The sequence below is a fragment of the Megalobrama amblycephala genome, linkage group LG12 (assembly GCF_018812025.1).
Source record: "Megalobrama amblycephala isolate DHTTF-2021 linkage group LG12, ASM1881202v1, whole genome shotgun sequence".
Lineage (NCBI taxonomy): Eukaryota > Metazoa > Chordata > Actinopteri > Cypriniformes > Xenocyprididae > Megalobrama > Megalobrama amblycephala.
The window spans coordinates 34502159-34528114 of NC_063055.1; the positions used below are offsets into that span (position 1 = coordinate 34502159).

Consider the following 25956-nt stretch of genomic DNA (forward strand, 5'->3'; position numbering starts at 1 on the left):
AGCTCATTTCAAATTTGATGCCTGCTACGGGTCTCAAAAAAGTTGGCACAGGGGTTAATTGATTAGTTAATTGATATCAGTTCTGTTAGATGATTAGCTCTAAAAGGGAAGTCTTAGAATGGCAGAGTCTCTCAGAAGTAAAGGTGGGCAGAGGCTCTCCAATCTGTGAAAGAGTGCATAAAAAGATTGTGGAATACTTTAAAAACAATGTTCCTCAACGTCAAATTGCAAAAGCTTTGCAAATCTCATCATTTACAGTGCATAACATCATCAAAAGATTCAGAGAAACTGGAGAAATCTCTGTGCGTAAGGGACAAGGCCGAAGACCTTTATTGGATGCCCGTGGTCTTCGGGCCCTCAGATGACACTGCATCACTCATCGGCATGGATTTTGTCAATGACATTACTAAATGGGCCCAGGAATACTCCCAGAAACCACTGTTGGTGAACACAATCTGCCGTGCCATCTGCAGATGCAAACTAAAGCTCTATCATGCAAAAAGGAAGCCATATGTGAACATGGTCCAGAAGCGCCGTTGTGTCCTGTGGGCCAAGGCTCATTTAAAATGGACTGTTTCAAAGTGGAAAAGTGTTCTATGGTCAGATGAGTCCAAATTTGACATTCTTGTGTGAAATCATAGATGCAGTGTCCTCTGGGCTAAAGAGGAGGGAGACCTTCCAGCGTGTTATCAGCGTTCAGTTCTCTGATGGTATGGGGGTGCATAAGTTCATACGGTATGGGCAGCTTGCATGTTTTGGAAGGTACTATGAATGCTGAAAGGTATATAAAGGTTTTAGAGTAACGTATGCTCCCTCTAGATGATGTCTATTTCAGGGAAGGCCTCGTGTATTTCAGCAGGACAATGCAAAACCACATACTGCAGCTATTACAACAGCATGGCTTCGTCGTAGAAGAATCTGGGTGCTGAATCGACCTGCCTGCAGCCCAGATCTTTCATCTATAGAGAAAAATATATCAAAGACGTCTACAAACTCTTCAGCAGCTGGAAACCTATATCAGGCAAGAATGGGACCAAATTCCGACACCAAAACTCCAGAAACTCATAACCTCGATGCCCAGACATCTTCACACTGTTTTGAAAAGAACCTCTTCTTTTCAAAACAGTTTGAAGACGTCTGGACATCGAGGTTATGAGTTTCTGGAGATGCTACACCATGGTAAACATGCCCCTGTCCCAATTATTTTGAGACCTGTAGCAGGCATCAAATTTGAAATGAGCTCATTTTATGCATAAAATTGTAAAATTTATCCCTTTAAACATTTGTTATGTTATCTATGTTCTATTGTGAATAAAATATTGGCTCATGTGATTTTAAAGTCTTTTAGTTTTCATTTTATTCCAATTTAAAAAATGTCCCAACATTTCTGGAATTGGGGTTATATAACCAGCTCCATATGTACAGCTTTTCTGATGTAGTAAACTTGCTCTGTAATTCACCTGGTACAGCGTTGGTCTTGCAATGCGGTGCATGTTGGTACGAGTCCTGTGAAACACAAATCACAAAAGAGTGCAAAGCCGCAAGCTAAAATGGCATGGTTGGTTCAGTAAATGTGTTTGCTTTTGTTAATACTATTGTTTAGGTTTAGGGTCAGGTGTAATGTTATTTTCAAAGCAATAGAGCATACATAATAAAACGTTGCCACAGTCAGGTTTAACTGTTTCTGATAAAACTGAATAAACTCTATTTAGTGTCAGTCACTATGTACTTTTTCGAACCCCTTTCTTTCCTTCAACAAATCTGGCTCTTAGATCATGCTGGCCAAAGTTAGGAAAAGCATTTTTTTTTTTTAAGTTATATTTATGGGCTTTTTGTGCCTTTATTCGGAGAGGACAGTAGAGAGCAGACAGGATGGGTGGAGAGAAGGGGGCGGGATCGACAAAGGACCTCAAGACAGGAAACGAACTCGGGTCGCCATGAACGAATTTGCGTTATATATCGGCACACTAACCACTAAGCTATCGGTGCCGACTAGGAAAAGCTTTTTAATATTCCTATCCGTTCTCAAAAAATGCAAATGAAACAAATTAAATAGAAGCTAAGATCACTCATATTGTAATATTTATATGAGCCTCTACCTGAGGTCGAAATTCTACACTAACTGAAAGTTAACCAGCTCTGTTTCCTGACACTTTGTTAAATAAGATTAAAAAAAATTATTTAGTTTAATGTCCTATTTTGTATCCTTCCTGCAAAGTGTCTTGATCTCATTGCTGTCTAGAGAAACATAAGATGCGTTGAAGTCACAGCCATGTTTGTAAGACGCACACAATACACACCTGAATCCCATATCTTTAAGTGGTTCAGCAACCTCTGGAAGTACAAAAAGTAAAGTCTATACTTTAAATAAATGAACACTGTCCTGATTCATCTTTCTACCCCTCTTATTTTTCCACTACCCATTTTTTTAAATATCCCTTCATCTGTATTTAATAATCTTTCATGTCATTGTCTGTCTGCATGTCACTTAATCTTTAGAAAGGTCATCATTGTCTTTATATGAAGGTCATTTGTATTAAATTATGAGCTACTTTCAAATGGACACATGATTTGTTTGAAGAGTTCCAGAGATAATATCCTCCGACCTTTCTCTCTAATCCTTCCAAACGCAGTTAATCTCCCGCGAATCTCTTCATTATTCCCATATAAACTCTCAGGGAACATATTGTAGTGTTTATAAACAGCAGTATCTCTGATTTCGTGAAACTCTCCTCAGCCTCATGTGGTCAGGGAGTCAATGTGGGAAGACATTAAAGAGGGGAAGTCATTAATTATGAAATCATGAAATTTTATCAAGGTTGGCCTGTAATTGCTTAAGACGGCCATATCAGCATTGCTAATTGCTGTTAGGATTTGACCATTATTAGGGCAAATATGATAACATTTAATCCCAATGTTCCATGCAATCAAAATTAATCAGAATGAATTCAAAATTAAGGAAATTTATGGGCAGTCTCATAAAGTTTATTTGTTGGTGCACAGATTTCTGTGCATTGCTCAGATTTAAACACGATTTTTTTCTAAAATATGATGTATGGATAATCATACAAAACAGATCAGTAAATGTTCAACTTAAAATATTACTAATAATATAAATGTTATTCTTATATTTACTTCATAAAAATCGGTATAGATTTCAGAGCACAAAGGCATGTGAATCACAACCTGAAGAGGGACATTTTAAAAATTATTTTAAAAAGCCTTTTACTTGCTAAAAGTATAAACTATCGATCAGACAACAGAAGACGTGATAGATTGTGTGAAACAGGTTTTTCATGTTAAAAAATGATCCAGTAGGCATTAATACAGTTTATATTTGTACTGATTTGTCTTAAATTGAATCTTGTTTACCATTGAGTCATAAGGAAAAAATATATTTATCTTAGAGTAAATGCATGAAGCTCTCTCTTGGAAATGCACTTGACATTTAGCTGAAATGGCAGATGCTGTCAACTAACACTAACACAACTGTCTTAACACCAAGCACAACATGCTTATTCAAAACAATAGAATAAGCAAATTAGGCAAGTTCTACCCTGTCAAATCTAATACTAAACTCTACAATTCTGACAAATGAGCCATCAAGTTTATTTCAAAAATCAGGTAATTATCATTGCTCTATGTTGTGCATCAAAGTGCTTATGGGATGATTACCAATTACAGAAGACAAGAGTCACATTTATGTTATTGTGGCAGGTTCACCACACAGACGGTTATTGAAAGAAAGCATTTGAGAAAGAATATTACCAATGATAAAAGCTAGAATTTCAACATTCCCAGAATCCTCTCCAGATAACAGGCCTTTCTGTTTGATTCCAAAGCCTTTGAATCTTTGATATGGACTTTCTCTTTTGCTCTCAAAGCACCATGCTTTAGGCTTCTCAATGAAATGCTCTGAGTTACATAACCACGCAATTATTAGCACCAGCGCTGCATGAAACATCAGAATCATGTCAGCCGCCTCTACACGTCTGAAAATGAAGTTTGCTAAAGCCGATCAAGCACAGAAACTTGATGACTCATGAAAAAAAAAAAATCTGAATCTGACGCTCAGAGACTGTCATTGTCAAGATTAAGAGGGACTAACAGATTTAATTTGTTTCCAAAATGGGCTCTGTTCAATCCCAAGCAGACCCTGTGTGAAATTATGGGAAGTTATTGACATTTTTTTCTCTTTTCTTGGTGTCATTGTGTCTGACAGTGTAAATGATGAAGAGAATAATTACTGGAATTTTGAATGAAAGTTTGAGGTTAGCATTCAAGCAAAGTTATGTGATTAAGTTATGTGTTTGTTTGTGTGTGTTTGTTCCTGTAGTTAACCATACACAATGATTACAAAATTTGTCTAATTTTTAAAACATTTTTATTTATAGGATTAAAGAATAAAAATTAGGGCTGCGCGATTTATGACAATTAAACCGCACACGATTTGGCAAAGGCTGACATTATTTTATGCGCAGCTTGTCAGAGCTGTACGGCTTTGTCATCGGTAGTAAATGCTTCTCCATCTGAAAGCCAGAGGGCACTCTTGCGCAGAAACTCCAAATATGCCCTGCCACAGAAGAAGATAGTACACGTCATATCACTGTAGCTGAATAAACAAAAGATTGAAACACTTTGATTGTTTAAACATGACTAATGAACATATGACCGCCTTATTCTGTGAAGGAGCCACATCATCTCACAGAAGGATGAGATGTTCATAAATGCTTCTTATGTCTGGAAAGATGTTTGACGCATGTTGCTTTTTCAAATGTATGTTATAAGCAACTCAAACTCGCAGTGCTTTCAGATGGATTAGCATTTGGCGCCATAGTTCATGGACAAGCGGGGCATAAAAAATTTAAAAAATCACAGCTTTTGCGATTTCATAATCGCACTAAGAATCGCGTTTAAGTAATAATCGCATTTAAGTTCAATGTTATTTTTCATATCGTGCGATAAATCTTGCAGCCCTAATAAACATCTACATAGGCAGGCAGTATTCATGAAATTATTTATATGACTGTATTGTTCACAGTATTGTTTGAAGAAGCACCAGACTCCCAGTGTGTCTGATTACTGATTCCATTGACCTGTCCTGTCCTGTTAATTATCTCATTAGTTTCTGTGTATTTATACTCCCTGTTTGGTTCTTTTCTTTGTCTGGTGTCGTAATTTTTATGTGGATGTGTTACCCCCATAATTCGTGCCTTTATTCTGTGGATTATCTGATTAAAGGGGACCTATTATGCCCTATTTTACAAGATGTAAAATAAGTCTCTGATGTCCCCAGAGTGTGTAGGTGAAGTTTTAGCTCAAAATACCCCACAAATAATTTATAGCATGTTAAAATTGCCGCTTTTTGGGGTTGAGCAAAAATACGCCGTTTTAGTGTGTGCCCTTTAAATGCAAATGAGCTGCTGCACTCTGCCTACAAGGGCAGAGCTTCAAGAGCTGATTCTCCGGTGTCAGGATTCAGTCAGGACGCACTATAATGTCAGAAACTGCGAATTAATGCTGCATGGAGATAGAACAGGTATAGTTAATTAAATTATGGTTATAACTTATATTGTCTTCTTGTTTTTATTCACTTTATAGTACAAGTCTGTTGTACCGGACCCCGTTCGACTTGAGTTTTATGACGTTTACTGTGTCTTCATGCAAAAGATGAAGCGTCCGTTTTCACTCTAGAAAATCTCTGTAAGAGCTTAATAAAACACAGTGCAGGTGTACATTAAAATATTATCCTCTCCCTTGCATTATCACCAACATACACAGCGAAGTACACAGAAACATTCATTACAACTAACAATAAACAAATATATAAAGACCTTATGCCTTTTTGGGTGGTAAACTGGTAAACTTTATATCTGTAAATCAACTCCGATGAACTGTAATAAAGTGCTCTCACCTTCATTATCTATCCTTGAGTAACAAATTTTTAGCACAACCTCTGTTTTGTATTGTCCCTTTGTATTGATATTCATTCACAAAGAAGTCCCGTGAGAAATTATTCGCGCAGACATAAACGAATTTCGGTAGAGTTGAGGGAGCATTTTCTTCGAAAACAAAATTAATCCACCTCGTCTTCAGCGGCTCAGATTTAGGGAGTAAATGGAGAGAGATATGTGGATAAATCCATGGAGCTACAGAACACCTAAAACCCTTGGGAGCAGTGGTGTAGTCGGGGCGATACGCACGCATACGCCGTATGCTTACTTTTTGCTCAGGGTTGTTTGCGTATTACGACTTCTAAGGATAAGTATTTGCGTACCCACTTGTTTTTTGCTTCGAAAGTCCATAAAATATTGTCCTGTTCGCTTTTCCTTTAACTGTGTGTCCAATGATGTTGTGTAAACTCGCGATTCTTTGATGTAATTGGTGCATGAGCACTTCTGTCATACCTTTTCCCGCTCATCATCGGCTAAAAACCAGGCTTCACAGTGCGTGTTCGCGCTGCAGTGAGAGATCTCCGATCAAAGCCGCTCGGTGTTTTGAGCGGCGCATTGAGCGCAGTTCTCTCACTGCAGCGGTCTCGGCGTGAGAAATATGGTGGTGAGGAAATAAGACTATTAATTAATTATAAAGCCTACATCATGCGTTCAGAACTTTTATAAGCGCTAAGTTCCCGTACAAACTGAAAAGACCATCAGCGCAAATTAAGCCTTGTTTGTTTAATGCATTAGTGCACAAATCAAAAGCGAAACATACAAAAGCTCCAAAAGTTTGATAAGATTTCCACGAGCCATCCCGACACTGATGATAAAATGTGCGATCCATTTGAATTCTACTGAGAATTAAACACTTTAAAACGCTATAGAGAAAGTCAAACGTGATCTAGACTGATGGACAAAATGAATAAAAGACTTAAAAGAGGACGAACATCATCTTGCGCCAATAATTATTAGGGAGATTTTTAAACTATTCATGATCCACCCTTACTAGAATTTATATCGTTTTGTTGTAGTAATTATGGTAAATTTGGCTAACTTGTAGAATTTATAACCTATTAAGGGAATTCAGATTCAGACTAGATTTATATTACACCTGTGACATCTTCTGTTGTTTCTATAGGCTATGTGTAGTTTGCTATTTTTCATAACAAATGCTTTGATAATGGAAAATGATATAGTTTGACTTCTTATAACACAATGAAGTTTACAGAGGTTACCGGGGAAACAGCTCTATTTCTGCTGCTCCATAAGCGCCACCTACTGACAGAGAGTGGTTTAAATTTTCATTCAGGCTGACTACAGTTTTTGTTTGTTTGTGACCACATTTTTATAATGTTAATAAATTAGATTTCGAATTATTTAACACCCTTTTGAATAAAATGAAACTTTAATTTCAGATATCACTTTTCACAGTGAATATAATTCAAAACCAGCATGTTTAAATAAAAGTAAAACTGTAAAGCATTAAAAATGTCAACCAATTTTAGAATGCACTGTATTTATTTGTTTTTAATGAAACATGTTACTAGTGAACAACAACATAAAACACATTTACTGTCGTGTTTACGTTGTTTTTGTATTTTTTTGGGGGGGGGGGGGTTTGGTAATAGTACACCACTTATTTTTTTAGGACTACACCACTGCTTGGGAGACATTCTTGTCTGTTCAGCAATGGCGGACTGTGTACAACTCGCTGTGAACTCACTCAGGGCGGTTCTATGTTCAAACGTCAGTGTCTGTCAACATTCGTGGGCGGGGCCTGTGGCTAATGTGAAGTCACACTGCCAGGGATCTGGAAACGGCTTGTTCTGAGACACTGCTTATGATTTATGGGGATTAAAAAAAAGGAGTGGTTGGATTTTTATCATTATAGGGTGGTTGTGTACACACACTGCCAACACACATTTATAGCCAAACACCATGCAAAAGTGAATTTTGCATAATAGGTCCCCTTTAAAGCCTGTTTCTGAGAATTCTTGGTTTTCGTGCAATTACTATAACACCCACGTGTTACAATATATGAGTTCCAAATGACAATTATTTTTGAGCCTCACACTTTTAGGGCTCCAAAGCTCTAACAGTGGATGGTAAAGACGAAAAGAATAGGGTGATCATTTCTGAATTGAACGCACCCTCCTTCTCTCTCTCTCTCTCTCTGAATCGTCTCTTATCCGTCACTGATGCTAGTACAGCATGCATCCTTTTATTATAAATAACTGGATAGAATCAGCCAGAAACTCCATTAAAAGTGCCTCTTTTGAGCTATTAGCACCCAGCTGCTTGAGTGCTTACTGTATGTCAAGCTATTAGCCATACAGTCTTTGTTAGCTGTGGCTTGAATGGATTCTGTGCAGATTTAAATAAATACATAAATAAACACACATACATTTTCCTAAAATGTGCATTTTCACCTCTGTGATTGCATTCACTTTTAATAAGTCAATGCAACTTTGACAACGATCCCTTATAATCAACGCACTTTAGCTATGTTTGTTTGTTATTCTTTCTAATGTTGTCAGGGGAATGTCCTTAAACATTAATCAAAGAAATATCATACCTTCTGCTTTTTTTCTTTTTAAAGAACGTCAAAAGATGAGCTTGCCTTTAACAATTCCCATTTTGGCCATTTTGAACTGCACAAAAAATGACAAAAACTTGCTTTAATGTGTGCAGCGTGTTACAATATTGAGTTCTGATTGGTCAATTGCTGTCATTTGAAGATCATTTCATTTGCATGATAAGTTTTACATAACAGCTACTCGACACTATTAATCTAATAAGGATGGTAAGAGGGTGCGGGGGGCATTGGTGGTTTTACAGAGGTGATGCTTTTTTTTTTTTTTTCAACAAATCGAGCCCTGTGGATATCAACAGGTCTCTGAGCCCTACTATCTCCTGATTTTACCAAATCAAGCCTGGAGGTGTCATAAAGATGAACACACTCAACCAGAACTGTTCAACCCAGGGGCTTTACCACTGAATCCTATCTTTGTTCATTGAATTTTTATCTTTATATGAATTTCTGAAGGGAATATGCATTAGGTTGCAGTTGTAGTGAATCATAATCACATGACACTAACAGTAGTTAAAATCAGGATACTGTATAATTGAAAGTGTCATAGAGCCGTATTTCTAGAGTTCATGTGCAGAAACTCCATAACTGTTAGACTCAACAGTTCAATTATACTATTTTTGCTGTATGCAGAGTGTTTTTTGTAAATTTGTTATATATATATAGTTTCTCTGGTCATTGTGATATGGCGGAGAAGTGTCTGACTCACTGTCACTCCAGACATAAAGCACCCACTGGTATTCGCAAGCACACGAGAAGTTTGTCACAGTGTTTTGTTTTGCGATCTACATCTGTAATTTATTACTTTTAATAAAAGCATCTTCCATTTCTATTTCCATTTCACTCCAATTTCCCCAGCAATTTTTTTCTCAGGAATACATGGGATGGAAAAGCTGCTTTACATAGTTTGTTTTTGCAATATTCTATTTTGCATAAATTAAATTAGCATCTTTGATGGAAATATAGCTACAGTGTCATACTATGATTTTAAATGTTTATTGTAGCATATTGGGCTCTGCTTCATTTGAAAAAAAAAAAAAAAAAAAAAAAATAGGCAGTATACCATATATACTGCTTCCCTTTTAAAACATAGCCAAGCTCTTAGTAAGCCAAAAGCCCACACTTCTTTTAAATCAGTAACATCAATGTAGCCTATACTGTATATAATCAGCAGCACTTACTGTAACTGAAAGGCAATTACAACAAATATTGCTCCCACACATTGCCTGTAAGAACAGTTCATATTTCATCCATAAATACTCAGAGGTACCCCAGCAAGTGTTTGTGTGTTTGTTAGTGGACAGTGAGTTCTCCTTGTCTCCACACACCACTGAACCGAAACTGTCATTTGGCTGGTTGGAAATAAGCTTTTCTCTACCATGCCCTCAGTCTTTTTTATATGATCTCTAACTAAAACTTGTTTTTTCTTATTTAAAATCCTACACTGATATTTAGCTGGATATTTTGGTTTCAGTGCAGAAAATATACTTAAAGTGAATTTTGGTTTGCATTGGAGTTCAGTCAGTGATTTTCCATAAATAACAAATTTAAGTTCATAGAAAGTGTTCATTGGTTCAAACTGAAGCGGAAGCTACATCGCCTATAGACACTGCCTAAAGAGGTTGTCCTTAAGATTATTGGGGGAGGGGGGTCTTCTATTGCATCGTTTTTGTCATTGCATGACTCACTTTTTGAAGTGTACAGAGTTCATTACCATAGAACAGAATAAAGACACCAGTAGTCCGAGAGGATCGCACAATGGACATTAATCAAAATCATATTATCTAGTGTTTGCCAAATAATGACCTACTTAAGAAAAATATTTTGTGTTTAGATAAGAAAAAGTGGTTGTCATCCCAAAAGCAATTTGTGTGGAAAATCTACATCCAGTTTTTATAAACTGTGGGTTGTCATAGCTAATGATCTCTGTACAATTGGGGTATCTAATGGAGCATTTAATGGGGTGGTGTGTTGCAGTGGTTAACACTCAAAGCTGGAAACTGGAAGGTTTGATCGATGCCCCCAAGAAGTGAGCCATAAGTCAACACCACTGTGCCCTTGAGCAGGGCACTCAAACCCGGGTTATTCTAGGGGGCCTATCCTTGTAATAAGCTCATGGCGTCATTCTATGGTGAAACAGCAGAAACAACAGCAGCCCTGGTTGTGTGGAAATGCATTATATTACAAAAGTATACATATAATTTATATTATTAATTTGGGGCAAGTATATAATAATATTACAAAATATACATTATAACATTACATAATATTTCTGTTTCAAATATGTTCTTTTGAAGTTTCTGTTCTTCAAAGAATACTGAAAAAAAATATGTATTATGGTTTCCATAAAAATTATTAAAGGGGTGATGAACTGAGAAATCAAATTTTCCTTGAGCTTTTAACATATAAGAGGTCATCATACTATAAGAATATTCTGTAAGTTTTAGAGCTGAAAACTTCCTTGTTAGTCCAATAAAAGCTTTTATTGACCCCAGACCCAGTAAATGACAGGATTTACAAAGTGGGGATCTATGACGTCAAAGGGCAGCAAGCACCGCCTCCGCAGAAGAAGATCAATGCCTACTCCATCACTGCCTGTTTAGCCCCGCCCACTGATTCACGCATGACATGCAATAGAATAGGTCAGCCTAAGTAACATAGGCCTATGTGGTACTAAACCAGATCGAGCTCCCAAGCAATAAACATGCCATTGAGGATTACAAAATATTGTGCAGTGCCTGGACTCGACAGTAATGCAACAACATGTCAGTAACTGTGTTAATTCTAATGCCTGATCTGATATTAATGATTCATGTACAGTCTGATGTTCTTTGTCTGTGTGTCATTAAATCAAACCTGTGACTAAACGTCAACTTGCATTGTTTCTCTTAGTAGGATGAAAATAATCTGTTATTTAACTGTGATTAAATTATATAAAGAAAGCGATCAAAGAAAGCTCCATTTGCAATCGTTGGAGCAGCGCGCGCTGAAGCTGTCAATCAAACAGTGCGAGTTTATCGTGACTGACAGCGCAAAACTCCCGTTTTATTCAGCGAATCTCTTAGTTAAATCGTGTTTGCACTGTTAGTGAAGATGAAAGCATTCGTTAGTGTACAGAAAATGAGTTGCAATGACGAGATCACTGCTTTCATGTGCTCAACAGCATGTCTGTGATAAAAAGCATACTAACATTATAAGTGCATCCCAGGAAACATTATAAAACAATAAAACTACGCAGTTCATGACCGCTTTAAGCAGGAAAACATCTCGGTTACTATTGTAACCTCCAAAAAACGTACTCTAGGGGTTGCACTTGGGAGCCCCAACACCTCTGATACTTCAGAAAAGGCAGATGAGAATTGGTGAGTGGAATTTGAATGCGGCACTCCCCCGGACATAGGGGTATACAAGGAGCTGGTGTGCATTCACTCATTCAGGTTTGTGCTGAGAGTGTGTCCCGGCCATCCAGTAGGTAGTTCAGCATTGAGGCTGGAGAGACACCATGTCACGTTTCCTCCAGGGAACAGAGGTTACGATAATTTTCCCTGTCTGTCAGTCACTTTGATGTGGTATTGAATGCTGACACTAGGGGTCCCTATGGAAAACGTCACAACTGCTGAAATGAGTTACGAGGTTCTGGCGATGTACAATTGAGCTCAAAAGCTTACATACCCCTTGCAGAATCTGTGAAAATGTGAATAATTTTAACAAGATAAGAGGGATCATACAAAATGCATGATATTTTTATTTAGTACTGTCCTAAGTAAGATATTTTACATAACAGATGTTTACATATAGTCCACAAGACAAAAAAAAAATAGCCGAGTTTATTAAAATGGCCCCGTTAAAAAGTCTCAAGAACCCTTGATTCTTAATACTGTGTGTGGTTACCTGGATGATCCATGACTGTTTTTTTTTTTTGTGTGTGTGTGTGTGTGTGTGTGTGTTTTTTTTTTTTATGTGATGGTTGTTCATGAGTCTCTTGTTTGTCCTGAGCAGTTAAACTGAGCTCTGTTCTTCAGAAAAATCCTCCAGGTCCCAAAAATTCTTTGGTTTTCCATCATCTTTGCATAATTGTACTCTTTACAGCAGTGATTGTATGATTTTGAGATGAGGGATTGAAATGAGGGATTCAAACACAACTAATAAAAAAGGTTCAAACATTCACTGATGCTCCAGAAGGAAACACAATGCATTAAGAGCCGGGGGGTGAAAACTTTTTGAATTTGAATATCGAGGTAAATTGTACTTAATTTGTCCTCCAGGAAATGTGAAAACATCTTCTTTTGCTTCCGAAGGGAAGTACTTAATGAAAAAATCTGATATTTAAACAAAATAAGAAAAATCTGGACTTCTTCATCCTGTTCGAAAGTTTTATTATTATTTTTTTTTTACAGAAAGAATGTACAGCAGTTGCAGGCCAGAGCACTGAGGAAGTGCTCTTCCTTCCAGATTGTAGAAAGAACACTACGGAGACCACATCCTGCCCTTGGGGAGATTCACATGTGGAAATACATCACATGGACTTACCTCCCAGGAAGAACCACATGTGGGAAGAAGTTCCTGCCGTAGGTCCAACCTAAAAGGGGGAAACTACTACGAACGCAGCGACTGGCGGCAGATGAGGCTCTGCCTAGGGGAAGACACAGATTTACTAACAGGGAAACCGTATCATGGACAACACATCATATGGGATTACCAACAGGGAATCACAACATACGGAGCACCTAGCCTCAGTATACGGGCTGACCTGAAGGGGCATGCATCACGAGTACTGGGCCTGGCGTCAAATTCCTCTGCCGAATTGGACTGCCGCAGGGTGCTAAAAGTCAAGATACATCCAAGGTTTATCTGTCTAAGGAACTTGCATAGACAAAAAAAAAGTGCACGTACAGACTTCCCCTTCTGCTGTTCCCCAAAACAAATGAAGAGCTGCTCCGTGCTCCTGAAACTCTGTGTGCCATCCAGATAAATGCACAGGGTTCATACTGGACATGGCAACGATAAGGCTGGGTCTGCCTCATTTCGAGGCAGAGCTTGCAAGTTCACCAATTGGTCCCTAAAAGGGGTTATTGAGAACGTGGTGCATGTAGCCCGGTTGTTGTCTCAGGATTAAATGAGAGTATGCCGGACTATACTCAAGGCATGTTTCGTTGACAGAGAATAGGGGCTTTCGCACCGAATAGGGAACTCAGTTATGGGAACTAACCACTAATATAATTCCCAGAGAACTAATTTCTCCCCTGGGCCATGTTCCAGTTTGCATTCACACCAGGAATAGAATAGGAGGATGCCATCATCAGAGCTGTGTTTGTTGTGTGTCATGGGTTTCGTGATAACTTGATGGAGGTGAGAGCGGTCAGAAGCACCATCTTTAATGAAAGGGGATCCAGCTCAGCTGATTCTAGTGGCTCAAAGGGGGCTCTCTGTAGGCTCAGCAAGACTACCAGGAGATCCCATGAGGGAATAAGGTGTGGCCTAGGAGGATTCAACCTCCTGGAGCCTTTCAGGAACCTGATGATCAGGTCGTGCTTCCCTAATGATTTACCATCCACTGCATCGTGATGTACAGCTTTGTCAGCTACATACACTTTCAGGGTGGAAGGGGACAGCCGAACCTCCAGCCTCTCCTGCAGGAAGGAAAGTACTGACCAACTGCACATCTCTATGGGTCTTCCACTCAGGAAGCACACCAGTTAATGAACAGACCCCCACTTCTATTGCGATCTCAGAATTCTGGACAGTTGATAATACCTAGAATATCAAAATTAACTGCAGGTGGCAGATCCTTTTGCTATTTAGCACCTAAACTTTGGAACAGTCTTCCTATCACTGTTCGGGAAGCAGACACACTCTGTCAGTTTAAATATAGATTAAAAACACATCTGTTTAAACTTGCATACACATAACACATTATCTACTTCTATACTTCAAATCATGTAAATTGTTAGGCTGCATAGATTAGGTCAGCTGGAACCGGGAACACTTCCCATAACACCTGATGTACTCACTACATCATAAGAAGAATGGTATCTACACTAATATTAGTCTCTCTCTGTTTATCCCGAGGTTTGCCGCAGCCTGCCAGATCCAGGCTGTATCCAGATGAGATGAAGGACCTGCATCTAGACATGATGATAATGCAGCCCTGACGTTTCAACTAAACTATCCCCTGCAAAGGCCTCCTTCCTTTTTCTTTCACTATGTATAGATAAAACAAAAATCTAAATTATTCCAGTTCACATAGATCCGCGGACACAACTAATTTTCTGTATTATGCGGACCAGACAAGTCATTTGGCAATAACACTTTTTAAAAAAAGACCAAGCTTCTGCGCACATACACACGCAAACACGCAAACCTATAGACCAAACACGTAAATGAACGGCAAGAATGCATTAAAGGTATTCGGTTTTCAGTAGGAAAGGTGTCATTTAAGTGGCCCCTAAAGTAATAATTAACCATTTTTACAGGTAACCTTATTTTTACTTTAGCTCGATAATAACTTTTGTTAGAGCTGCTGTAATTCCAAAACAATCTCTGTCAATTAATTTCCCTATTGTCACTGTGAAGCTGCTTTGAAACAATATGTATTGTGAAAAGCGCTATATAAATGAAGATGACTTGACTGACTTCAAGGTATAAGCCCGCCTCATAGATGAGGCTCTCCATTGGTGATAGCCCACTGAAGTCTTCTGCATCCCGTCCAGGGGCCAGACTTGGAGGTCTGTTGGAGGATTCTAGGAAGGGAACAGGTCAACCTGTGCCCTGCCAAATCGACTACAGATCAGTTGGACCACCTGGGGGTGGAGTGACACTTGTCGTGACAGCGTGTCCACTGTGTGGTTGATTTCACCTGGAATGTGAGTGGCTCGCAGTGACTTAAGTCATTGCCGACTCTAGTGGAGGAGATGGTGGGTAAATTGCATGAGCGTAAACTGCCTTGATGGTTTATTTTTTATGTTACAGTCACTGTGTTATCCATCTGGACCAACACATGCTTGCCCTGAATCAATGGCCAAAACCTCTGAAGTGTAAGCAGTACTGCTAGCAATTCGAGACATTTGATGTGCCAGTGCAGTTGGGGTTCCATCCAGAAGCCTGAAGCACACCCGTTGCATACCGCATCCCAGCCCAACTTGGAGGTATCTGTTGTGACAACAACATGCCTGGACACTTGTTCTAAGGGAATAAATGCAAGGTCTGACCAAAGGCTGAATATATGGTGACAGATCTGCATGATGACCATGCAATATGTACCGCAGCACCATGCCAATCTCAGGACTTGAGTATGAAGCCAGTCCTGAAGTGGTCTCATATGCATCAGTCTGATTGGTGAAACTGCCGCAGAGGATGTCATATGCCCCAGGAGCCTCTTCAGTGGAACCTCTGTTTTCTCCCTTTAATGCCCTCAGGCGATTTAGCACTGACTGGGAGCTTTTGTTCATGAGATGCACTGTCATGTTTACTGAGTCCATTCCGAGAAAAGAAATGCTCTGCATTGGAAAGAGCTTAAGGCCCCGGAATACTTCAAATGAAGTTCTTTTTCGTTCTTCGTTTAGGGCTAAAACGAAGTTCGAAATGCGTGACCAGTGATATACTGTAAACGAACATCTGACGCCGCCCACACTGCTGAGAGCGACGTTTAGATGAATATGTAAATATGTGCCGTGCACTTTCTTCTCAATAACAAAATAAACACAACAAAAATGAGAAAACAGCAAGCATTTATTATTAAGCATAAGAAAAGTGTCTGATCATAACAGCATGGGTATGTTAGCACGAGCTCTGCAAAGTAGCACTCCAGTCACGTCACGTCTTCATATAGATCTTTATTCAATAGATTACATAAAATCAAGCAGCTTTACGGTATCAAACATGAAAAACAGTGTTAATGCCTCATTTTATTAGAAGCACAACATCATTTTGTACTATAAAGCAGCTATCCAGTGTGTTCATGTTTTCACCCGTGGAGATCTGACCTCAACGAACTCAAACACATGAAATGAGTTTGAAATGAGTTTGAAATGAGTTTGACCTCAAAGACTCATCCCACGCAAGTGAAGGCGGAGCCTCAGCGCACACCTCCTATTATGTTATCATCACGGACCAATGGTGGCATGAAGGTGTTTTGGAGATGAAGCGAACTTTTCCTGAAAGTTCGCTTTGGCAAGCCATTTCGAACTTCCAAAAAGAGCACAAATCAAACTTTGTTTGGGCCTGATTTTGTTCGAAATGACATCACATCAGTTCGTTCTTCTATTTCGTTTGAAGTATACCGGGGCCTTTACTCTTTTCCCAGTTAAAATGAAACCCCAATCGGCTGAGGTGTCTGAGCTCCAGGTCCCTGTGTGAACACAATAAATCTCAAGAGTAAGCTAGAATCTGCCAGTCGTTGAGATAATTGAGAATACGGAGACCAACTTCCCTCAATGGGTCAATGGCAGCCTCTGCAACTTTCGTGATTATGCAAGATATAGGGACAGCCTGAAAGGGAGGACTTTCTACTGATATATCCAGGTACAGGAGCCTGTGCAGGGCACCATTTAGAACATGCAGGACAGGAGAGTCTTTCTCTACCACCGAGGTAAATAGGATGTCACTGATCTTGGGTGGGCATCTGGTGAACTGAATCGCATAGCCGAGTCTGACTGTCTTTTTTAGAGTTATTTTTTTTTTGTGCCTTTTTATGCCTTTATTGGACAGGACAGTACAGTACAGTACAGATCAGACAGGAAAGCGTGGGGTGGAGAGAGGGAAACAGGTTTGGGGAAAGGACCTCGAGCTGGGAATCAAACTCGGGGTGCTGAAGGCACAGTTGCCCTATATGTCAGCATGCTGCCCACAAGGCTATTGGTGCAGACAGAGTCTGACTGTCGCAATGAACCAGCACGATGGGTTGGGAAAAGTGCCAACCATGCAGCTAGACTCCTGATGAGTGGTACTAATGAGACAACCATTACTGACATATCTGCGGTAGGGTGGCTAAGCGGAGCGTAAGTGCATGTAGACACCTGCCTCGCTCCTTGTATCCTGACTGGAACTTGACCTGAAACAGGTGAGGAAGCTGTGCGCCCCCGTGACATGTCATACCTGCCGGAGTGGGAATTTGTGTGAGTCACGGAGGCAAGATACTTGCATCCAGTAAGAACTGCTGGGCAAAGTCCTCGACAGTTTCACAGAAGAGGCCACCTTGCGAGATGGGAGCATCGAGAAAGCAAACTTTGTCAGCGTCCCTCATCTCAGCAAGGTTTCCTGGACTACCATGGTGGACATCGCCTGGCTGAGAGCCCGTGCCGTGACTTAGTTGCTACGAAAGCTGTCTTAGCTTACACGTGAGACAAAGGTCATGGCTGTCTGAGGTAGATAAGTATCTCCCGCAACCAGAAACACATAAGTGGAAAGGCATCTTTAAAAAGATGCTCTCTGCTAACGTTTTGCTCTTTTAGAGGAAAACTGCTCTTTTGCTGAAGCGCCCAGGGAGAACTCTCACTACACTTATCTGTACGTGGGGTGGAGAGACTGCTGCAATGCGCTGAAGATTTCCCGGCAACTGTAGAGGTGATTTTACTGTCTGTTGACATCCAAAGAACAAGTGGTTGCGTGCTCCCTCCTTTATACCCATATGTCCGCGGGAGTGGCGTATGCAAATACCACCCACCAATTATCATTGGCTCTGAAGTATCAGAGGTGTTTGGGGCTCCAAAGTGTGACCTCTAGTGTCATCACATCGAAGACAGGTAGGAAACAACATACTTACATTATGTGAAAATAATTGCTTTTGCTTTTTCAAACTGCATATTTATACATTTTTGAAATAATTCTTAAAAATATTTTGTAAAAAAATATCATATTACAGTAATTAATTTGGGGTTTAAGTGCTTTAAAAAAAAATCTATAATTGACAACAAAATTTAAAATGTAGGATTTGTATTTCAGTAAAATTAGATAATTTAAAAGCCTATATTGTATACTTGTATGAACACTCACATGTTGCTTATATTTCAAAACAAGTCTCTGTTGCAACGTTGCCTATGGAAGACATTCGATTCCAGAAGAGCTAATCCATCCAATTACTTTCGTTTGACAAAAGAGATTTGCTTTGCTTATAACCACCATCTTCACACTCAATAACATTTAGATCAGGATATAAGTAGGGTTTTGTACTCTGAAAAACTGTTGGCTAAATATAAAGCCCTCAAAGTATATTGGTATAGGAGATGGTGACGCACATCAGGAAGCAGTTTGCTATCATTGTTTGTCACAACGTCCAGGCTAGATGCCAAAATGTCCATTCGTCTGAAGGAGCATGTCATGTGGAAGTCATTGCACAAAAAACAAAAAAAACAAAAAACAAAACAAAACAAAAAACTAGACAAGCTGCAAAATTTGTCTAGGGAATTAAGCACAACCTAGATGCTTTGCGATGCCTTTTTATCAACAACTTTCCATAGGAAAATCATTATTTTAAGTGCATTTTTAAAGCTCAGAGCAAGGCCAAAATGATTAGGCTTTACACAGTAGCAATTAATTTAGAAATATTCATATATATTTTAAATCACTCGAACACACTCTGTATATATTTATATTGCTTTCTCTGTACCATACAATAACACTGAAGACTGGAGCAATGGCTTATGAAAATTCAGCTTTGCCATCACTGGAATAAATGACATTTAGAAATATTAAAATAAAAAAATGTTATTTTATATTGTAATAATATTACAGTTTTTCGATTAAATATATTCAATATTCAGTGCAATAATTCAAGCTCTTACTATTTTTTTTTTTATTATTATTTTTTTTGCTTTGCACATAAAACAAATAAAGTAGTCAAATTGCATCAGGGAAACTCTGGAGGGTTGTGGAAGTGTCCAGCCCTCCAATGCATCCCAGAAGAACTTTGAGTGGAAAAGCCTTTGATTTCAATAAAACAAGCATAAGATAAAACATTCCCACATGCCCGCTCTTCTGACACTCCAGGTTTTGCTTACCTTCCAGGGAGAGGCTGGATTTCCTCAGTTGCACTCATGGAGGCCAAAGGTGATCCAGGGCAAAGCAGCAGCGAGAGGGCAGAAGATGTGTCGGTCCTCAGACTGAGGCAGAAAGAGTGCTAGACTGGAGCTCGGAGAGACTCTGCGCAGAGCAAGCCAGCGTCTGACACGCATACAGACACACTGATGGAGAAATGTGTGTCCACACTCACACACACACACACACATCCACACAGGAGTAAGGACAGTTCGGACAGACAGTTGCAGAGATGTGATTCAGGCTGCACACACAAACACACACACACACACACTCTCTCTCTCAAATGCTTTTCCTGTATGGTATGAAGAGTGGCTCAGTCCAGAACGTTGACAGTCCAAGCATGGCAAGAAACTGACACTGAGCCTTGTTGTCTATACCTAACAGCATGTTCTCTCTCACTTTCAATCTTACTCTCTCGCTCACTGTTTTCCCTCCCCCTCTGTATCTTTCATCCTAGATATATCATACATTTCTCTCAACCGGGTCCACCCCCTTTTTTCTACCATTCTGCTTTCGTATGTGTCTCCTTTCGCTCCTGTCTCTCTGATTCACTCTCTTTCTACTGGGTTTAGAGACACTTTCCCTGTAGTTAGCACAAATCTTCTTTGCTGCCACACTATGTTTAACATGAGTATGGGATATAAACATATGAACATATTCCATATATAAATATATTGTAGATGTGTAAATTACATCATCATAAAAATTATTTTGTGGTTAAATTATTGAATAGAGAATTCCAAAACTGAGATTTTATATTGGTATATAGTAGGTTTTTAAAAGAGGTAGGTTTTTTGGATTGTTGCATTATTTTGTTTATTGAATATTATGGTATGTATTATATGTTACATGTTGCCAAATTTCACAGAAATAGGACAGTCTATTCTATTCTATTCTATTCTATTCTATTCTATTCTATTCTATTCTATTCTATTCTATATGTTGGGGGTTGGTAAAATTTGTTTAATGTTTTTAAAAGAATTCTCACCAAGGCTGCATTTACTCGATCAAAAATACAGTAAAATATTGTGAAATAGTATTACAATAAAAAACTGCTTTCTATTTTAATATATTTTAAACTATAATTTATTCCTATGATCAAAGCTGAATTTTCAGTATCATTACTCCAGTCTTCAGTGTCACATGATCCTTCAGAAATCATTCTGATAAGCTGATTTGCTGTACAAGAAACATTTGTTATTATCATCATTGTTGAAAACAGTTGTGCTGCTTTATATTTTTGAGGATACATTATTTTTTCAGGATTGTCTGATAAATAGAAATGGCACTTTTGATTCATTTAATGAAAAAAAAAAAAAAAAAAAACCTTTTAAATGGTATATATATAGTTATTTTTTATCGTTTATTTTGTGACATAATTTAATGACAATTATCCCATCACAATCATTTTTACAATTAAAATGAGCACAAATTAAGCAAATACCATCATTAATATTTTACTAATCGATTTATAATTTCAATAATATATAATTGTTTTATTTACATTAAAGTAATGAGAATGAACATTTTTGCATTACTGCAGACTACTATTAATTTGTTGTTTCTTTTGATTTTTTTGGATTTTGTAATATATTGTTTACATGTTTTTGACAGTTTTTGTGAGATTCACCAGCCTCTGATGTAATACTAAAATGAGTATGATGCCCTGGTTTCAGGTTCAGTGATGCATCCTAGAATGCTCTTAGATAACGGTCAAAATGTTAGGTTGTTTCATTACTATAAGTTGTTAATCATAAGATAATATATGCATTAAAACATGCAAAGGTGGACAGAACCAGGTCATGTTTCACATGACCAATGGCTCAATGACACCCTCTATGATATTTTATTCAGTATGCATTTCTGCAGGAATGATGCATGAAATAAGACAGCTGACTCTTCATTTTTTTCATTTTCCTACATCAAAACATTGTCAGATCTGAGCTGTCCACTCTATGCTACAGCAGTGAGATGTTAACGCATTCATAAAAAGCACAAGTTTTTTTTCTTACAGCTTAAGAATCCTGTATGTTTGTTCATGACCAATAGAGACCCAGAGTGATTTGATTTGAGTTTGTGCAGAATTTTCTATGGTTTCTGTGCAGAGATGCACAAAAGTACAACAGAGATTGCACAGATTAAATCATTATTATTAAATCTAACAGTTGAGGTATTTGCAGATGTCATTCAGAGATGTGGTGTGTGTTGCTTAGTTTCCTCCATCTGTGCTTATCATTTTCTGTCTGTGTTGTATAGGTGCATGACACTGCTCGATATGAGAGTCATTTAGGGGAGGTTGCTCAAGGGCTTTTTGTTTCAATAATCTGTAAAAAGAGAACAATGTTTAACGTATTTCATGCCATCAATTGTGAACTCATATTGTTACTATTTTGCAAAATGATTTGACCGGATACCCACATACATGTGCTTAATTAATTCTCAAACGTAGCTAAATTTGGCAGGCAGCAAAATTGGTGGGGATTGTTTGTCTTAAATATTTTGCCTCCATCTAGTGTTTCAGACATTAAACTGCATGGCACAAACAGTTTTCACAGTACATCACCAGGGTTTTACCTTGCATAAAGAGCTGACTGGTGTAGTTCTGTGAACATTGTGAAGATGGTGCATGTTGTTGTTGAAAACAGAGATCTCTTTGAGCACTTCTTCATTTACACAGCTGCATATGATGTTTCTGTCATCTTCAAATCCTTATTCTGAGACAAAAGCATCAATAATAAGATGTATGAGCAATATTACACTTGTAGCCACGCAATATGGCTGCATATCAGCACGGCTGTGATACGGCCATAGGTAATCACAGCGTGCTGATATACAGTCATATTGCATGGCTACGAGTGTGATATTGCGTTTATACAACAGTTCAACGGCACGAGTGTGTAAATAATTCAAATCCCAAGTTGACAGTTTAACAGTTGAGCCCAAGCCTCTGTTACTAATTCTAAAATGTCACTTTAGAACTAGTAACAAAGGAACGTTTAGTCGCTTCATTGAAACTCACTGTAATATGTAGAGAATTATGAGAGAGATATCGCCTGAGCGAGTGTATTAAGATGCCTGCATCTAGCTGATATTCTTCAGGTTAATCTTATATTCATAATCACAAAATCAGTTTGAATGTTTGCTGAGGAAAGCGATATCTTTGTCTTTTTAACATTTAAAACATTCCTGTGAATAAACATAATAAACAAGCAAACAGTTCAGTCAAACAGTTCAGCTCTTCAGGCAGTTCCTTTGACCTCATGATTCTCATTTGCTCTGACATGCACTGTGAGCTGTAAGGTCTTATATAGACAGGTGTGTGGCTTTCCTAATCAAGTCCAATCAGTATAATCAAACACAGCTGGACTCAAATGAAGGTGTAGAACCATCTCAAGGATGATCAGAAGAAATGGACAGCACTTGAGCAAAGGGTCTGAATACTTAGGACCATGTGATATTCCAGTTTTTCTTTTTTAATAAATCTGCAAAAATGTCAACAATTCTGTGTTTTTCTGTCAATATGGGGTGCTGTTTGTACATTAATGAGGAAAAAAAAAAAGAACTTAAATGATTTTAGCAAATGCCTGCAATATAACAAAGAAAAAATGAAAAAATTAAGGGGGTCTGAATACTTTCCGTACCCACTGTATATACTTACCAGCCACTTTATTAGGTACACCTGTTCAACTGATCTATCTAATTAGCCAGTCACAACTCAATGCATTTATGGTCATGACCATCTGCTGAAGTTCAAACTGAGCATCAGAATGGGGAAGAAAGGTGATTTAAGTGACTTTGAACATGGCACGGTTGTTGTTGGTGCCAGACAGGTATTTCAGAAACTGCTGATCTACAACCATCTCTAGAGTTTACAGAGAATGGTCCGAAAAAGAGAAAATATCCAGTGAGAGGCAGTTCTGTGGGTGAAAATGCCTTGTTGATCCAGAGGTCAAAGAGGAATGACCAGACTGGTTCGAGCTGATAGAAAGGCAACAGTAACTCAAATAAGCACTAGCAAGGTGCAGAAGAGCATCTCTGAACACACGACACATCCAACCTTGAAGCAGATGAGCTACAGCAACAGAAGACACACCGGTGACACTCCTGTCAGATAAGAACAGCAAACCGAGGCTACAGTTCACATGGGATCACCAAACTTGGATAATAGAAGATTGGAAAAACGTTGCCTGGTCTGATGAGTCTCGATTTCTGCTGCAATATTCTGATGGTAGGGTTACAATTTGGCACACTTTGGGCCTCTTAGTACCAATTGAGCATTGTTTAAATGCTACAGCCTACCTGAGTATTGTTTCTGACCATGTCCATCCCTTTATGACCACAATAAACCCATCTTCTGATGGCTACTTCCAGCAGGATAATGTGTCATGTCACAAAGCTAAGATCATCTCAAACTGGTTTCTTGAACATGACAGTGAGTTCACTATACTCAAACTGACTCCGCAGTCACCAGATCTCAACACAAATGCATTATGCTATCATGTCAACATGGACCAAAATCTCTGAGGAATGTATCCAGCACCTTGTTGAATCTTTGCCATGAAGAATTAAGGCAGCTCTGAAGGTAAAAGTGTGTCAAACCTGGTACTAGCAAGGTGTCCCTAATAAAGTGGCCGGTGAGTTGAAAGATGAGCAGGGGTCAGAGTCAAGCTTTGACCAATAATCTTCAGAAATCAGTAGCAAAAAACATCCCAGAGCTTATGTTTTACACACAATTATAACTGCAGAATACCCAGCAGTCCCCCTGTTCCAGATGGTCCTCTCTAGCTGTGTGCTCATCTCATGATCCAAACCCGCTGTTCTCCAAATCACTGAAGCCGTTTTAAACAGATATGATTCAACAGTTCATGCAGGTCTGAATCTGATACACTGTCAACTAATTTGGTTGGGGACATCTGCAGATGGACATGTTTAAAAAAGACAGCAAATGTTCCCAACCAAATGAGTTCATGATGTATCAGACCTGCATGAGTTGTTTAATCATCAACACTACCTGTCTAGTGTGCATAGTATTTGTCAAAATATAATGCATTTTTTTCACAACTTACATGAGAGAGAACTGTTAGAAAAAAAAGTGGGCAATTTTAATGGCATAATTTGTGAAATGTTAAAATAAAAATGTGACCCACCCTTTTGTAAATCATGAAAATAATAAGAAATAATAAAATTCTATCTTCTAAGTTTGTACACTATTGACTGCAAGCTCAACAATTCACCCCTGATATCCAGATACTATTAAAAAAAATCAAATAAAAAAAAATGGATAAAAAAATAAAAGGAATTAATTCATGTTTTCTTGATCATTTTTGTTTCCTACCCTTTTCGTAGAAGGTGTCTAAAAGGGGCAGGTAGGCCTACTGTATAACATTCTGTTGTTACATCGGGCCCTTATTAGTGTGACATCCAGAAGTAAAATGCTAAACGCGAGTTTCTTGTACTGTAAACAATGTTTTATTTAGTATTTGTTAAGTATTTTGTATTTTTCATGACGCGCCGCGGCAAACTAAACGCCTCAAAGTTGAGCGAGCATGTTTACTTAGCGCAGTTTGTGTAAGGGGCGGTTACACCACTGACTAAACTCATACAGTTGTCAGTGTACAAGCACTATACCACAAGGTCAGCTCACTTTGAAAAGTCACTCTCGTAATGTTTGCTAAATAATAACTCTTTAGAGCAGTCATGGGGTCTGACGCTCAAAAGGAAAGACTCCGCGAGCTCTTTCACGCCTGTGATGTGGACCATTCAGGACGCATAGAGAAATGGGAGTTTGTGAGAATTTGTTCCGAGCTGCAGGTCCGACCCACCGAGATAGATGCGATTTTCTCCAGACTTGACACAGACAAAGACGGCACGATCAATCTAGAGGAATTTATGGACGGGTTTCAAGAGTCACACTTCTTGAAAGACGAGGAGATGAGCAGCGAACACGCCGGGGAAAGTTTCTCTGCCGCCTTGGAGGAATTTAAATCCCGTCTGGGGGATCAGCTCAAATTCATCCCCAGGTAAAACACCTGGCTGTCAAATTACCTCAGTAAACAGAATCCTGAAAAATTCGTTAAGAAAATTTAACAGTACTCTTATAAAAATGTTTATAAGTGTACCCTAATGTATCCTTAAAGTTCCTAATGGGAATTATTTAATAAGACTACAACATAACACAAAACCAAGTTACCAAAACTAATTATTAAATTAAATTATCCCATTAGGACATAGGAGTTTAGCAAAATAAGAACATACTGTATCTAAGGTTTTAAAACTTATTATTTATTATTTATATCCCTCTATGATTGACAACTGTGTTTTTAAAAGATTAATGACGTTTAGTATAAAAGGAATAAATAAGACATTTCAGCAAATGAAAAGAACATTTCTTAA

The 25956-nt window shown here is 38.5% G+C and overlaps 2 protein-coding genes and 1 long non-coding RNA gene across 3 annotated transcripts in view; 1 reads left to right on the forward strand and 2 right to left on the reverse strand.

Annotated features, from left to right (window-relative positions):
* The window catches only part of opn7d (opsin 7, group member d), an 83164-nt gene extending 62651 nt beyond the window's left edge, over positions 1-20513 (reverse strand). Inside the window, exon 1 of the mRNA XM_048210854.1 lies at positions 19524-20513. The gene's annotated coding sequence lies outside the window, so the exon portion shown is untranslated. The remainder of the gene's footprint in view (positions 1-19523) is intronic.
* Positions 20514-21148: 635 nt separating this feature from the next.
* LOC125280342 lies at positions 21149-25524 on the reverse strand. Its single transcript, XR_007187581.1, has 3 exons — positions 25386-25524; positions 22138-22277; positions 21149-21887 (listed from the first exon to the last, which is right to left on the reverse strand). It is a non-coding gene; the product is annotated as an uncharacterized LOC125280342 (long non-coding RNA).
* rasef (RAS and EF-hand domain containing) overlaps positions 24881-25956 on the forward strand; it is a 28751-nt gene continuing 27675 nt past the window's right edge. Inside the window, exon 1 of the mRNA XM_048210825.1 lies at positions 24881-25583. Coding sequence (XP_048066782.1) covers positions 25261-25583 — 323 coding nt within the window. The 5' untranslated portion in view covers positions 24881-25260. The remainder of the gene's footprint in view (positions 25584-25956) is intronic.